The 17,098-nt window shown below is 41.7% G+C and overlaps 1 protein-coding gene across 2 annotated transcripts; it reads right to left on the bottom strand.

The window, feature by feature from the left end:
* Window positions 1-7,117: 7,117 nt before the first annotated feature.
* LOC135335058 (complement receptor type 1-like) lies at window positions 7,118-16,989 on the bottom strand. 2 transcript variants are annotated; one of them, XM_064530455.1, is made up of 31 exons: window positions 16,771-16,989; window positions 16,329-16,700; window positions 16,093-16,269; window positions 15,800-16,030; window positions 15,208-15,417; window positions 14,936-15,154; window positions 14,559-14,768; window positions 14,149-14,505; window positions 13,887-14,099; window positions 13,599-13,808; window positions 13,374-13,547; window positions 12,853-13,071; window positions 12,553-12,762; window positions 12,143-12,499; window positions 11,883-12,089; window positions 11,623-11,829; window positions 11,396-11,569; window positions 10,875-11,093; window positions 10,575-10,784; window positions 10,162-10,521; window positions 9,902-10,108; window positions 9,642-9,848; window positions 9,415-9,588; window positions 9,078-9,350; window positions 8,720-9,025; window positions 8,322-8,660; window positions 7,959-8,264; window positions 7,680-7,812; window positions 7,413-7,631; window positions 7,249-7,352; window positions 7,118-7,153 (listed from the first exon to the last, which is right to left on the bottom strand). In XM_064530455.1, exons 1-29 carry the CDS (start codon window positions 16,955-16,957, stop codon window positions 7,427-7,429), a joined length of 6,873 nt encoding a protein of 2,290 aa, XP_064386525.1. In that variant the 5' UTR covers window positions 16,958-16,989; the 3' UTR covers window positions 7,118-7,153; window positions 7,249-7,352; window positions 7,413-7,426. The 2 variants fall into 2 exon arrangements, with proteins under 2 accessions (XP_064386525.1, XP_064386526.1); XM_064530456.1 differs by lacking the exons at window positions 16,093-16,269; window positions 16,329-16,700; window positions 16,771-16,989 and having other exon boundaries at window positions 15,208-15,314; window positions 15,800-15,937.
* Window positions 16,990-17,098: the final 109 nt, after the last annotated feature.

Below are 17,098 nucleotides of genomic sequence, written 5' to 3'. Positions count from 1 at the left end.
AACTTCAGACACAACAAAAAAACAAGCAAAAACTAAAAGCTAACCACAACAACACATACAAACAAGGAACTCCACAGATGAAAGGGCGAATCAGCAAAAAATGAGTGCCTATACACATTAATACGTGAACTTAATAAGCACAAATTTTAGTGTTGGCAAGATAATAATTATGTATGACAATGTAGGTATTTAGAATATGCCATATTATGTATAATTATACCTTATTATAATTATAATACACAGAAAGAGACTCCTATTTTACACATTATTATATACACATACAATACTGTACAGCTGCTAGTTCAGTTACTAACGGCCCCTGTCCACATGGAATGCAGGGTATCTAAGCATTGTCTCTAGTTCAGGGTTGTGTTTCTCCAGTGTTGGTGGCATAGTACAGAACTAAACTGAGCATAGAGTCAAATTCGAATAGTGATGCAAATCCGTACCCTCCAGCAGGGTCTCTGTACACGGAGATCCTCTTGAACCTGCCTCCATCTCTGCATGGGGGAGTAATGTATGAATGACACTTTAAAATTGTAGTACACAACTATAAACCGCGCAGAATTTGAAAGGAGAAAATAAGTAAATTACGGTGGCCGAGAAGGGTCACCTGCCTCCACCTACCGCCACAATGAACCGCGCGTGGAGGTTGGAACACCTTGCGTTAATTATAACGCAGACATCTTCATTTACCTTTGACCTTGTACACTGAACATTTGTTGGCGGTCATCTTTGTTTAACCGCGCGCGTTGTGTGTCTCCTACCGCGCGCAGTTAACAAAACCTCTGCGCGCGCGGTTCATTGTGGTGGTAGGCGGAGGTGGGGGACCCTTCTCGGCTACCGTAGTATACATCATATTGTAAATTTGCATGTATAGTGCATCAAGTTGCATTGACGGAATTTTTATAAATATACTATATACTGCAGGCCACATGCAGTGCTTTTATTCTTAATCCAGTCTATACAGAAACACCACAGCAAGCTAGAGGCTATACCTGTCGATGGTGTTTGTGTTTAAAGAAAGTGCTAAGAAAGTTGAGGACTTCTCGATCCACATTACTCTTGGGTCGAACCAGGAAGATCCCATTGGGTTTACCAGTGAGTGATGACAAAAGACTACAGAAACTTGGGCCAGTGCAAAGGTACACAATACTTACGAGAAATAGCACTTTCTTTAAACTGCTCCTAACAGCAGCAATTACCAGAACTACAACCGTCATGCAGCCTTACACAAAGACACGTATAAGCTAGCTCGTTTGACTGCACATGAATGAGCCCTACAACTGTCAAACAATACAGGGACTGCACAAAACAAACCGGAAGAGATTAACCACTCAGCATTTTGTGGGCGATATTTAGATATCTGGGTTGCGTATATAAACGCAGAGAATTGATAAAACGGTTTCAAAACCAGTAGTGGCTTCTTCTAGTGGCTTCTCCTATAATAGTCAGTGCAGATCATAATGAAAGCTAAGGCAATAGAGTTAAAGTAGGTCACCTTCTCACACTATGACTGACTCGAGGTAATAATTGTGGTCATTAGATAATGAGATACACTTATCGAATTACTATGACATTATCCTATGGATACTGAAGATTATCACGAGTCTGTGCCAGTAACTGCACGAGTGCCTGCAAGGCACGAGTGACAGCACTTATTTACAATAGTAAATATTTTCAGGCATGGCAAAAGCTAGTAGTCAACAAAGGAGGGATTGACTGCATGTGAACAAACTCTCATTAAAGTCCCAGCAGAAGGCACTTGTTGAGATAGCCCACTGTACACAGTGAACAGATTGACTAATGGAACAAAGGCAACATGCACCATTTGCTAGAGTTCTTGAATTATCATAGCCCTAGGCTATTATAATGGTAAGTCACACAGGTGCACAAACATTGCCTCAGGACAACACAACAGGTATAATGTTCACAGTAAACACTAAAGCACTCTATCAGATTGAAAGCAAGCACACACTACTCATGCACAGGCTATAATACTCTTTGAAGAAAAGCAAAGACCCATTGCACATAATAGCAATGAGACTATACACTAAACTGAAAGCAATGTTTACACATGGGTAGTGAGGGGGTGCGAGATAACAATCTCAATTGGGGATCGTTATACTGACAGAATAGTTAAGTTCACTCAAGATAGATGTTGGTTGACTCACGATCGCGAGATGCTTGGGTTCATCCAGGCTGACTCTAAAAAGTTCGACAAGTCACGTGACACCTTCAGATCCTTGTAGCTGATCAGCTGTTGAGATTGCAGGGGGGACAGAGCAATCACTGTCATTCATACACAACAGTATGTACAGGCTCTATAGGATGTACCCATAACAGCAATGTCACAGTACAGCACAAATGCTGTACATGTACGTACGTGCACCATACACTCAAAGTAGCATACTGTTACATGTAGCCAATTATGGAGTCGAGGCTACAACTATACACGTATAGCTACAGCTTTCAACTTTCTCAGTACCACCTCACACACATGTACGTACTTATGGGGTAGTGGTGGTAGCAGGGATAGCCCCTCCCACTCTCTGAGGGTCGTCCTCTCTCAGAGGGGGTGGTCTTTTCACACAATGCTCCTCAGCTCCTGGGATATCTGCTGGTAGTCGGATAAGAGGTCAGACAATGAAAGTTTATACAAGTAAAGGCACACACATAAATGTTTTTGCAGAAGACAATGTACATCATGTGATGCAGTGAAGACAACATGCAACATCTGCTCATGCAAGCTCTTACTAACAGTAAATTTGAGTTGAGTTTGACCTTCATAAAATTGTCATAACTTTGTCATACTTCACTGAAATTCATATATCATTGCATGGTTTTATTAGAACTGATGAGCTCAAACCAGCTATAAAAGGTAACATTTTCCATGCAGAAGTTTCTGGCATACTTGTCAACCACATAAAGTATAAATGAAGCCATAATTGACCACATAACTTCCGAGGCCGAACTCAACACAAAGAGACTTTTAGCATAGATTCAGTTACAATGTATCATGGAAACTGAATACTTATAATGGTAATACCTGCGGTACCAAATATCTATGGCAGTACTATAAAGCTCCAAGCACATCCAACTCCATGCACTATAATTATACTTCACAATTGCTACCATCCATGCATGTATGCTTTTTGTACGTGCTAAACTAAAAGTAATGGAGTAAGGATTAATTCCAGTGTGCGATTGTCCAATCCAACAATCTGATTACCTAAGCAAGTGTTAAATATTATTTCTAGTTCGTGATTCTAGACGTACAGATATACACAGTACCCACTCACTAATTGCGATAGGTGTGTAGCATGGCGTAGGTGGCGTAGAGTCCCTCGTCCTCCTCCACTCCACTAGAGTCAGCCTCAATACGCTCAATACGAGCATTGATCTCATCGTTATGCCAACCACGCTGCTGGAGGTGAGGAGAATTGGATAACACATTATGAGTCAGTAACATCGGTTAGGAACACACATCACCCCAGCAAGTGCAATAATTCAGTAACATAAAAGTCAATGGTAAACACATACACAGTTTTGCTATTGGTATAATCTGAGTCTGTACTACAAATATAAAAACTCTACAAGCAGCAATAATATCTAAAATCAAATGTTTTTGAGAGTTACTGTATATTAAACCAGTTCTTTGAAGTTGGCATAAGTTTCAAAACTGTCCACATAGTCAGCCAGTGCCTCGTGACAGAAAGCATACATCTCCTGCACAGTGGGTGGATATACGTACGGTAATTACTTCATATTGAAAGATAATATTGTACAAAGCTGAAAGCACACACACACTTTTATCAAAATAAACGCAGTAGCTAAACATTGGATCTATACAGCATAGAATGGATAAGTAGAATGTAGCTTCCAATAGACTTGTATTGTTAATGACTTACAGGACTGCTAACGAGTCCCTCCCTTTGTTTGCGAGCAAATTTGATGAACTGGAACAGATCGACCACACCCTCAATCTTGAGTCGCTCCAGTTGAGCATGCAGGGTGATGAACACTCCAGTACGACCAATCCCATTGCTGCATGTGTATGGTAGTAAGGTATTAAGTGTGGGTAGTGAGACATTGTTTACTTTAATATATAAGTTGCTGTGTGTGTGTGTGTGTGTGTTGGGGGGGGGGTAGTGAGACATTGAGATACTTGTTTATTTTAATGCATAAGTATACATAACAGGCTGTACCATCAAAGCATACATACACACACACACTCGATCACTTACTTGCACATGACAACAATGGGCTTGTTGCCTGAGGCCATCTGAACAGCATTCACCTCCTGCACAACGTCCAATATAGTGGCAGGGCTCTGTGGGGGATCCTTCTCGGTCCAGCGGGTGAAATGGAACTGTGTCACTACAGAGGGGGGCTCATCGGAGGCTGCCATGGCAACAGATAGCTTCCTGACAACGTAGTCACCATAAGCATCGAATGTTTGCTGAGTGACAGTGAAGTCACCATAAGTGCTTGCCTCTCCTTGGAACTTGGGCCAGTAGCGATGGCACACCTTCTGTTGAAGAAGAAAGAAAATAAGTGAAGATACAGTATAGTGCATATACTGTTCAATAAGAGCTATAGGAGGTTTAGGGTTATGTATACATTGTACTTTTTGCTGCATAAAAAGTTTTGTTAAAACTGTTTATGTGCAAATATTCACTTTCTAAATGCAAGTTAAAAATGAAAGCATAAACAAAAATATACATAAATACAACACACCTCCTCCCCCTCCCTGAGGGTACAGAGCATGACGATACAGCTGCACTCATTCTCCACCACCATCCTCCACAAGTCTCCAGTGGTGTGCTCCAGGGGACCTTGAGTGGCTATGTACCCTCGCCTCTGTTGGTAGCCCTGGACAAGAGAGTAGTGGATTATTGTTGGGAGAAACACTTCACAATTAAAGTATTAAATCACATAAAAAGTCGCTAGAGAAATACATAGTGCATTGGTAGCCCTGGACAAGAAGTAGCACATGAACAGTGAAGAAATAGTGTGTGGGCGGTACTGTTTAGCTTCCTCACATGAATGTAGCTGGCATTGATGTAGTTAGAACCAGAAGGTGAGAATCGAAGCTTGACTCGATGCATCTCATCTGAAAATGAAAAATGAAATCTTAAAGCTAAAAATATGCAAGTTTGACTACAACGCTGCATAACGTTTGCAGGACGCCATGTGCATGTGGAGTTGATTTGTGGAGTTAATTTTAGTTTACTTGGCAGAATCTGAGAGTATCTGTTCTTGTCTTCATTCTCCTCATTCTGAGAGCTGTAGTAGTCCTCTGTCCCGTCAGGCACAGAACACTCACTCAAAATCTGGGTACATTTACCAGTATAGCCCAAGTTGACTTCCCCAAAAATGTATTATACAATAATTATTAATGCCATTTAGCCACAAAATACACAGGCTTGAGCATAGCAATAATACACAAAGTGATATCTCAAGAATGAGGTAATGTAAGTACATTAATATTGTGGCAAGAACAACGAATGATTAGCCTACCTTGAACTGTTGCTGGAAGCCAGTGGGTGTGTCCTCCTCTACCCAAGACTGAGCTATGTCTATCTCCTCATCAGCAGCAGCTGGTTCTTTGAGCTGGTTGACGGTTGTCATGAGAGCATGTGCTGGTATCTCTGTCTCTCCACAAACTATGAGCTCCCTGAGGGCATCATGCAGGAAGATGTACTGGGACTGGAGGAAGGGGGTGGTTATACTGACTGACTGTTTACAGAATATTTATCACATTGGGCAGTAAATTGTGATAACCAGTGCTAACATAGCAATACATAACTTATTTGCATATTATTATACATTAAATGTCGTGCAAGCACTGTACAATCTGTAACTAAATTACTTCAATGCACCATAACTGCATGTATGCACATAATTATATAGCTTCCTTCACAGGCTTCTACTCAGAAGAAGTGCGGCCTGGGATTGAGGCTAGTATGCACACACATGCACAGAGTCAAAGCATACCAGAGTCTGTACGAGGAGCACCCTCTGTTTCCGAATATGAGTAACACAATCGTAGATATGTATCATCCCGTCCTGCTCCATACGATCTAACATCGTATCCAAGACAATGAACGTTCCAGTTCGTCCAACACCAGCGCTGCAGTGTACGAGGAGTGGGCGGGGATCATCCTGGGGGTGTGTCTTACGAACAGCTCGGGTGAAGTAGATGAGGGACATGCCACTGGAGGGGACACCGTGGTCTGGCCAGGAGGTGTAGTGGAACAGGGTCACCTCAAACACAGGGGACGAGCCTAGGGTGGGCTATAGGGGGTGGAGTTTACAGTATTTATCAATGGTTGTTTGGAACTCTGTATAACAGTGGTACATGCATAATGCTTGCAATATTATTATGCTTTCTACTTTATCAACAGTTAAAGGCTTCACTTCACTAAATGCGTGGGCGTTTGTGTACACAGTACATTCCAAACTGTAAACAAACTGACTTGATTGACTTTCATTCTCCTGACAGTGAAGTCAGGGAAGGCCAACATATTGGTCAGAGAGACCACGATACCACAGCCCATCTCAAGAGGTTGGTTGTCCTTCAGGGGCCAATAACACTCACACTTTTTCTACAAGGATAAAATTGGGAATTACAATTGTTGTAGCTACAAATTTGATGAAATAGACACTAATTATGTGATAGCGAGGGTTGAAGGGTGTAGTAGCTCACCCTCTCCTCAAAACATTTAGTGAGCATAACAATTGTTCGCAGTTTATTCTCCATAATCATCTTCCAGAAATCTTCCAGCGTATTGGGCAGAGGACCTGAGTTTGGCAATGATACACTGTGAATGTGCATGAGTGATGTGCTCACCTTGAGCAGCAATGTACTTGGTGTTGGTCATATATCCCTATAGTGCATGTCATGAAAAATGAGTGATGCTGATGATAATTGACTCACATTGACATAGCTGGCATTGATGTAGTCTGATCCTATGATGTCCTTCACAGGTTTCAACTTAACACGGTTGAAATCATCTGTATACAGAATAAGCACAAGTTGACATTAAGTTGTGTACTCACAAGGGAAGACGTTTCCGAATCTGTTCTTGGTTGTGTTGTGAGGCAGTTTTGACTCGTTGTTGGGCGAGTGGGGCTCCTTGCTGATGGACTGAGGGGAGAGGAAGCACTTTTAACTAGACACTCTGTAGAAGGGCCCTCAAATATAGCTCTTCTTCTATAATAGTGCGACGGATTGTTCCTCACCGTGTACTCAGTCTCGAAGAGCTTGTCTGTGTCCTCGTGCATTGTGTCCACATGAGCAGGGAAGTCAGTGGTGTAAAATGAACTGCTTGTACCAAGTGCAGATCCTGTGAAATAGTAGAAGACTTGTGTATATATATACTTAAGGGAGATTATTTATGGGATACCTTGCTGATTTCCTTCAACTTTTTTTATCTGGTTCCTTGCTGAAGGTGGTCACACCCACATACATATTTGTATCAGGGGTCAAGGTGTCAATGTGGTCATCCAGGGGTATGTCCAATGGGGTCAAGGGGTCAACTTTTACAGTGAATGGTGATTTCCGCTTGACTCTCCCTCCACCAAAAGTAAGGCCAGAGAAAGTGTGCTTTCCAGATCTACGAGCTCTGAAAATGTCACCTTATTTTTTTACTTACAGAGAAAGGATTAATTACCTGACAACAATGAGAATAACTGCTCCAATGATCAGTAGAGCAACCACCAAAACGACAATCCCAGCAACTACTCCTCCAACCATGACATTGCCACTTGCATTTGGTTTTGTGGGTAATACATAGAGAGTAGGGCCTGAAAAAATGAAAGGCTGTAGGTATATCACTAGCCAGTTACATCTAAGAGCTGGTTACACATGTGCCTCACACCAATAATCTCATGTCCTCAGAGCAATTAGATACCTCTAGATTTGAAGCTATGTAAACAGCCATAACCCTCACCTGGGTTCACATGCACACAGAGGGTGTGGCTAGTTCCCCTTACGTCCTGAGCCTTGCAACAATACTCTCCAGCTGGCAGGGAACTGTTCCCCACTCGAGTGAGTGCCAGGTGTCCTCCCTCCCGTGTTGCAACAGCCAGTTTGCTGATGTTAGTAATCTTGGTGCTATTAGGGAAAGTCCATCCGTGTTGGTCTTCATCGAATGTATCTGTCTTGTCAGAGTGACACTGTATGACACGTACATCCCTCGCTGGTACAGAGGTAGTGTTGTCATCAAATGAACTGCCGTTGAATATCAGAAACACACCTGAATGATTATATACACTGTGATAGATTTGTCATAGGTTTAGCAAAGGTAACTCACCAACAACAGATAACATGTGTTCATCAATGCCTCTATTGCCTTGAATAAACCTGCTAGTACTTAATTCTCCATTGCAGGTCACTCTCTGGTCATTTGAACTTAAACTGTCTAGAGTCCAACTTCTCTCAACGGTGCTGGTCGTACTATTCATTATGATCACTTCAGTAGTTGTATTATCTTCATCACTATAAACCTCACGAGTCCAAGTCAAGCTCAGATTGACGGGAGTATCGATATCTTCATGTATAGACACTTGACATGTAAATGTTACCTCACTATGATTAGCAAACAGAGCTGAACTAGAGGGATACCTTGAGATGTTCACTGTTGGTGTTGGTACTGTAAAACATAATCATTCATGGTAATATTTACATCTAGCCTACGAAGATTTGACTTACTTTGTGCAATTAAAGTGAAATTGCTGCTGTTCGAAAGAGGTTGAGAGTGAATAGTAGTATTGAGATTTCCCAGACAATAGTATATGCCAGCATCTGAGCTTCTCAGTGGAGAAAAAATGAGAACAGCTTTATTAAGAGTGGGCATTCCGATTTGTTCGGTCTCCATGGTAACATTCACCCATTGAGCAGTTGGTGTGCGAGTTAGTCCAGGCAACTTAGACACAGTGCAAGTAACATTGTATGGCTCTCCAATAATTAGTGAAGGACTGGATGTTCTGATATTAATAGTAATAGGTTGTTGGGGAACTGCAGGGAAAGTTTATAAAGCGCATACTATATCCAGCCAATTTTATTATACCTTTAATAGAAAGAGTGAGACTTTCAAAGGCAGTATCAGAAGTGTCTGTTCTCCCTGTTAGCAGGGCCTCACATTTGAAGATGTTTCCATGAATGCTGTCGGTAACAAAATATATAGTATACATCAAGGTGGTAGTTGATAACTGCTGAGCTTTGGGTTGGTCATCTTGGAGTAACATTATTGAGTCAGCAGGAGAGTCAGTGGTGCAGGTGATGGTAACAGAACCTCCAATTAAGATGGGCTCACCAGATTGGATACCAGTAATGTGGATACCTATACATAATTTATTGGTATGGTATCCATGCATGTAATGTGGTCAACAATGAAGTGCTTGTACCTTTGCATTCTGGTGGTCTGCTCCAGGTTGCATTTGCCTGACAAGTACTTGTAGCATTTCCAAAGAGTGTATAGCTATCATTACAGCTGTAGGTCACTGTCCCTCCAAAGGTTTGTCGAGTTGGTGTCCCAGGAGATGCATTAGTATCAGAAGGAACTTGGCCACAGGATACAGCTGTCAGTAATACATCGCATAAACGTCTCAATAAAAGACGTTTTCCAACTTACGTGAACACATTGCAGCAGTTCCGTTCCAATCGCCACTTTGTGTAGTACCATCGCCAGTGCAGTTTCTCTTTTTGTTTCCACTTGTTATCTCGTACCCAGGGTCACACTTATACGTAGCTGTTGTTCCATAGTCATAAGGTTTAATCATGTCGCTAGAGTAGACAATTTTTCCATTTCCAATAGCAGTGAGAGCAGAGCAGGTGATTGCTGTGAGTTTAAAAAAGGAATAAAGTACAACAATTATGGTATTCTATACTCACTTATACAAGATGGGGTTGTGCCACTAAATGTTCCATGTTCAGTATCACATGTTCTAGTTGAGGTACCATTAAGACTAAAACCAGTGGAACAGGTAAAGGTTGCAACTGTTCCATAACTGTAACTGCCACCTTCCACTGGACTAGTGTATGAGACCGTCCCATTAGTGGGAGCCATCACCGAGTCAGAGGGACATCGAATGTTGTTGTCTACAGTAATAACAAATAAGTTAATCCTAGATACATTGTATTACACCACTCACCAATGAGGTTAGCACACATAGTCTTCAATATTCTACCACTGTCAGGTATTCTACAGCAGTAGGTTCCCAGTGGAGTCCGGGTATCATTATTACGATACAGTCTGATAGCTTGATGAAACCTTGTATAATAGAACCCGCTACCAGTGACTTTCTTTCGGACAATACTTGTTTCATTAGGAAACAGCCACTCTCCAGTACCCATATTTGAAGATGACTTCTTGTCTTTACCTCTACAGCAGGTAGTTGAGTCAGTGTGACAGGTCAAGGATGTGTCATTTGTAGTCTCAATCCTGGTGAGTACAATATTACTGTTGTTTGTAGTGTAGGTTGTTCCTTGAAATGACAGGAAAACTCCTCGAGCTATACAAGAGAATATGTTTCAACTTTGTACACACAACATTTACACTGCAAACCTGCACAGATGGGAGCAGTTCCAGACCACACTCCCACAACACTACGGCCATTATCAGTACAAGTCCTCTCATCATCTCCTCCACTTCTCTCTAGTTTAGGAGGGCATGAGACGTTGTATCTTGCTCGTGTTCCGTATGAGTAAGGTGGAATTTCGTGATGATAGGTTGTCATACCATAGGGGTAAGGGAAAAGAGGTTGGCAAATGATACCTGCATGTGGTTATTGAATGATAGAAAGTTGAGCAGGTCAGAAACATGAATCTGGAATTTGCATTGGAAACCAGACCAAAGGAAACTTACGGACGCATTTTGGAGCCTGGTTATCGAACACTCCCTCTGCATCATTGTCCATATCATCTACACAAGTGCTCATCTCAAATCCCCCCAGGGAGAGGTCCAGAACAAACCCAGGGTTACAGGCATAAGTAGCCACAGTGCCCAGATCATAGCCAGAGGTGTTGTCGGGAACGTAGGTGATGACTCCATTAGTAATGGCCAGTAGAGTGCGACATTCAATAGCTGCATGCATGGGAACATATAATTACGAATAATTATTGCAAACTGTGCTGTGCTAATGCCTCTTGTATGTTTGCTTTGCTCAAAAGTTTTAGAAGAGGAAATTAGTATATATGTTTAAATTTGCATTGTACGTACAATGATCGAATTGAATTGAATTGAATTCCATACATTAGTGTTATTAATTTTAGTGGGACAAGCTTACTTCGAGAGGTAACATTGGTAATATTTGAACAAGAAACAAAAGTCTATATCTTATGGTCTAGAAAGGCACACTAAATAATGTAAAATGAATGTGCACATACCTCTGCATTCTGGTGGTCTGCTCCAGGTTGCGTTTGCCTGACAAGTACTTGTTGCAATTCCAAAGAGTGCATAGCCTTCATTACAGCTGTAGGTCACTGTCCCTCCAAAGGTTTGTCGAGTTGGTGTCCCAGGAGATGCATTAGTATCAGAAGGAACTTGGCCACAGGATACAGCTGTCAGTAATACATTGCATAAACGTCTCAATAAAAGACGTTTTCCAACTTACGTGAACACATTGCAGCAGTTCCGTTCCAATCGCCACTTTGTGTAGTACCATCGCCAGTGCAGTTTCTCTTTTTGTTTCCACTTGTTATCTCGTACCCAGGGTCACACTTATACATAGCTGTTGTTCCATAGTTATAAGGTTTAATCATGTCGCTAGAGTAGACAATTTTTCCATTTCCAATAGCAGTGAGAGCAGAGCAGGTGATTGCTGTGGGTTTAAAAAATGAATAAAGTACAACAATTATGGTATTCTATACTCACTTATACAAGATGGGGTTGTGCCACTAAATGTTCCCTGTTCAGTATCACATGTTCTAGTTGAGGTACCATTAAGACTAAAACCAGTGGAACAGGTAAAGGTTGCAACTGTTCCATAGCTGTAACTGCCACCTTCCACTGGACTTGAATGTGAGACCATCCCATTAGTGGGAGCCATCACCGAGTCAGAGGGACATCGAATGTTGTTGTCTACAGTAATAACAAATAAGTTAATCCTAGATACATTGTATTACACCACTCACCAATGAGGTTAGCACACATAGTCTTCAATACTCTACCACTGTCAGGTATTCTACAGCAGTAGGTTCCCAGTGGAGTCCGGGTATCATCATTACGATACAGTCTGATAGCTTGATGAAACCTTGTATAATAGAACCCATCACTAGGTACTCTCTTCTTCCGGACAATACTTGTTCCATTAGGAAACAGCCACTCTCCAGTACCCATATCTGAAGATGAATCTACAGCTCTACAGCAGGTGGTTGAGTCAGTGTGACAGGTCAAGGATGTGTCATTTGTAGTCTCAATCCTGGTGAGTACAATATTACTGTTGTTCGTAGTGTAGGTTGTTCCTTGAAATGACAGGAAAACTCCTCGAGCTATACAAGAGAATATGTTTCAACTTTGTACACACAACATTTACACTGCAAACCTGCACAGATGGGAGCAGTTCCAGACCACACCCCCACAACACTATGGCCATTATCAGTACAAGTCCTCTCATCATCTCCTCCACTTCTCTCTAGTTCAGGAGGGCATGAGACGTTGTATCTTGCTCGTGTTCCGTATGAGTAAGGTGGAATTTCGTGATGATAGGTTGTCATACCATAGGGGTAATGGAAAAGAGGTTGGCAAATGATACCTGCATGTGGTTATTGAATGATAGAAAGTTGAGCAGGTCAGAAACATGAATCTGGAATTTGCATTGGAAACCAGACCAAAGGAAACTTACGGACACATTTTGGAGCCTGGTTATCGAACACTCCCTCTGCATCATTGTCCATATCATCTACACAAGTGCTCATCTCAGATCCCCCCAGGGAGAGGTCCAGAACAAACCCAGGATCACAGGCATAAGTGGCCACAGTGCCCAGATCATAGCCAGAGGTGTTGTCGGGAACGTAGGTGATGACTCCATTAGTAATGGCCAGTAGAGTGCGACATTCAATAGCTGCATGCATGGGAACATATAATTACGAATAATTATTGCAAACTGTGCTGTGCTAATGCCTCTTGTATGTTTGCTTTGCTCAAAAGTTTTAGAAGAGGAAATTAGTATATATGTTTAAATTTGCATTGTACGTACAATGATGGAATTGAATTGAATTGAATTCCATACATTAGTGTTATTAATTTTAGTGGGACAAGCTTACTTCGAGAGGTAACATTGGTAATATTTGAACAAGAAACAAAAGTCTATATCTTATGGTCTAGAAAGGCACACTAAATAATGTAAAATGAATGTGCACATACCTCTGCATTCTGGTGGTCTGCTCCAGGTTGCATTTGCCTGACAAGTACTTGTAGCAATCCCAAAGAGTGCATAGCCATCATTACAGCTATAGGTCACTGTCCCTGTGAATGTTGTGGTTGTTGGTATCCCAGGAGATCCATTGATAATAGACGGAGGAGTCTCACAGTCCACAGCTGTGTGTGTACAGTATCATGTGACATGACCAGTTACAATAAAAAACGTACGTGGACATTGAGGAGCAGTAGTATCCCATTCTCCAACTGACCTCATACCATCACCAGTACAAGTCCTCACTTCGTCTACACTTGTTATATTATACCCGGGGTTACACTGATAAATAGCTGCTGTTCCGTAACTGTAACGGGCAGAGTTAGGAGACCGGGAATAATCAATCGTCCCATTGACAAGTTCAGCAAGAACAGAGCAGGTTATTGCTGTGAGAAAAAATACGGCATGAGAATATGAACATCACTGTGTATATGTATGGTAGTGTATAAGATTAGGATACTCACCATCACATGTTGGACTGGAACCACTAAAGGTTCCCATTGTAGTGCCTTTGCACATTCTAGTACCAAGAGTACTGAGGCCAAAACCAGGAAAGCAGGAGAAAGTGGCCACCGTTCCAAAAACGTAGCTGCCACCTTCCTCTGGACTAGAGTATGAGACACTCCCATTAGTGGGAGCCATCAATGAGTCATCAGGGGGACATCGAATAGTGTTTGCTGTCACATTATATAAATTGCTTAATAATTATTGTTATGATAAACTCACTTGTAAGATTAGCACAAACAGTCCTCAACACTCCACCACTGTCAGGTATTCTACAGCAGTAGCGACCTACTGGAGACTGGATATCATCTTGACGATAGAGTCTGACAGCCTGAAGGTTTCTGACCCAGTAGAACCCACTACCAGTGACTCTGTTTCGAGCAATCTCTGTTCCATTAGGAAAAAACCACTCCCCAAAACCAGCATTTCCATCTGGATTGTGTATTCCTCTACAACAGGTGATTGAGTCAGTGTGACAGGTCAAGGATGTGTCGTTTGTGGTTCCAATTCTGGTCACTTGAATGTTACTGTTGTTGGTAGTATAGGATATTCCTTGGAGTGATAGAAAGAGTGGTTGATCTAGTAATGGAAGAATTGTTACAAAATACAGAAAAGAGTAAGTATTTACGAACCTGCACAGATGGGAGCAGCTCCATTCCACGCTCCCACAGTACTACTGCCATCACTAGTACAATTCCTTATATGATCTCCTCCTATTTTCTCTGTACCCTCAGGACAAGATATCATCTCATATAGTGCTTGTGTTCCAAAGGGATAAGATGGTCCAAGGGAAGAGTAGGTTACCGAGCCATAGGGATGAGTGAGAGGTGGACACATGATAGCTGTGTGAATTATACATACAGAATGTGGAATGATAAAATTCGATAGACACTACTTCTATTTTGGCATTACCTTTTAAGAAATTAATTCTACAACTTACGAACACAAGTTGGTGGCTGTGCACATAGCAATACCTTATAGCCATTAATTCTCATGAACACCAACTTACGAGTACAAGTTGGTGGTTGACCAACCCATATTCCAATAGCATCAGTTCCACCATATGCATCGTCCTCCATACAGGTTCTAACTTCAGACACAACCAAGGAGAACCCAATCATACAACTGTAGGTGGCGATAGTTCCCAGGGAAAAATTTCGAGTATTATCGGGGGCGTAGGAGATCATGCTTCCATTGGAAATGGGTGGTGTAGGAGGACACTCAATGGCTGTACACATAGCAATACCTTATAGCAACCAACACCTCATGAACACAACTTACGAACACAAGTTGGTGGTTGACCAACCCATATTCCAATAGCGTCAGTTCCATCATCGTCCACACAGGTTCTAACTTCAGACACAACCAAGGAGAACCCAATCATACAACTGTAGGTGGCAATAGTTCCCAGGGAAATATTTTGAGTATTATCGGGGGCGTAGGAGATCATGCTTCCATTGGAAATGGGTGGTGTAGGAGGACACTCAATGGCTGTACATGTGTTTACACATAATTTATAACAATATACCTTATACCGTATTGCGGGTAAACTTCTAGGTGAAAATGTTTGTCAGTAGTTTTCACTGATTAAGCATAATTATTATACTGCGAACATTTACACTCATAATTAATGCAAAAAGGCTGTTATTCTGCGTAAGTTTTAAATCTACAAACAAAAAGATTTCTACATAAGTTTATAACCCTCGAATATACTCGCTACAGTAACCATAATTATGTGCACAACTTATGAACACAAGTTGAAAAGTTGCCGTTATACAAAAGTTGCTGTTATATTCATTAAAAAAACAGAATACAACAGTTGGTATACGACTATACATACTGTACTATCACTTAACTATATCATTGTATATACCTTGACAAACTGGAGCTGATCCACTCCACACTCCATCACTCCCACAAGTCCTGGTTGTGCCTCCATTGAGAGTGTAGCCAGTATCACAGGTGTAGGTGGCCACAGTGTCCACTGGTCTTGAGCCAATATGCATGGGATTCATATCGTAAATAATCATTATATTGTTCATTTCTTGAAGGTCAGGGCAAGTGGCGGGCAGAGGAGTAGTAACTGTTGGCATAGTTCCGGGTACTGTGGAGAGTGCATGTGGATGCTGTTAAAACTCTAAAATTATAATTCTTAGTTGCACCCACATTGACAGTTAGGAGCTGATGTAATCCAGTTCCCATCCATTCCACAAGTTGTGGTGTCCTCTCCCGTTAGAGTATAGCCAATGTCACAGGTGTAGGTGGCCACAGTGTCCACACCCAGTGTTAAGTCGTTGTATAAGACCATTCCATTGGTCAGGGCAGGGAGAGACGGGCACACAACTGGAATAGGAATTTGGATGGAATCCAAGAGTGAGAATAATTATTCCATAATAACTCACCCAGTTTGGCACAGAAGGTCATATCTTCTCCAGTAGTTGGTATAATACAGCAATAGGAACCAGTTGGATCCAACGGAGGGGGAGTAAAATCGTCTCTACGAGCCAGTTTAATGGAATGAACATTTCTCAATGACACAAACGGTTGAGATGCTGAGTTAGATCCTGATTCACCAGGAACACGAGCCCCATTTGGATAGCGCCAATCTCCAATTCCTCTTGTCATCATTGTCTCATTGGGTGTACAACAAGTCATTAGGTCAGTGTGACAGATGAGAGGGGGAAGACTACCCCCATTATCATCTCCAATGCTAGTGATGAGGATCTCAGTGTTATTCATAATGAAAGTGGTGGTCCCCAAAGACAGGTACATTCCTGCATACAAGCATAATACATTTATAATACACTGACTTGGTTGCAGAGCTCATGAAAGCTTTAAACATACCAGCAGGTGAACCTTCTCCACACACTAATAGGAGCTGAGCAGCTCCAGTCAAAAGTACCAGCCAAGAGACACAGTCACCTTGTAACTTCTTCATGCTGTCTGTGTTCATGCATGCATGGTCCAAATTAACTGACTTTAATAGAGATGATAACAGGAAGTGTATGACGGAATGTACATGCAACCACATACTTATACATACATTGAATTGAAATAATTTGTTCTCTCAAAGAGAGAAGAGTTGTACAGAAACACATGTGACCTATACTTGATGGGACAAACAACAAAAACAACAACAACAACAACATTAACAAACAGAAACAAAATTCTG

The sequence above is a fragment of the Halichondria panicea genome, chromosome 4 (assembly GCF_963675165.1).
Source record: "Halichondria panicea chromosome 4, odHalPani1.1, whole genome shotgun sequence".
Classification (NCBI taxonomy): Eukaryota; Metazoa; Porifera; class Demospongiae; order Suberitida; family Halichondriidae; genus Halichondria; species Halichondria panicea.
The sequence above is the reverse complement of the archived record's forward strand: the minus strand, read 5'-3'. Positions and strand labels throughout refer to the sequence as shown.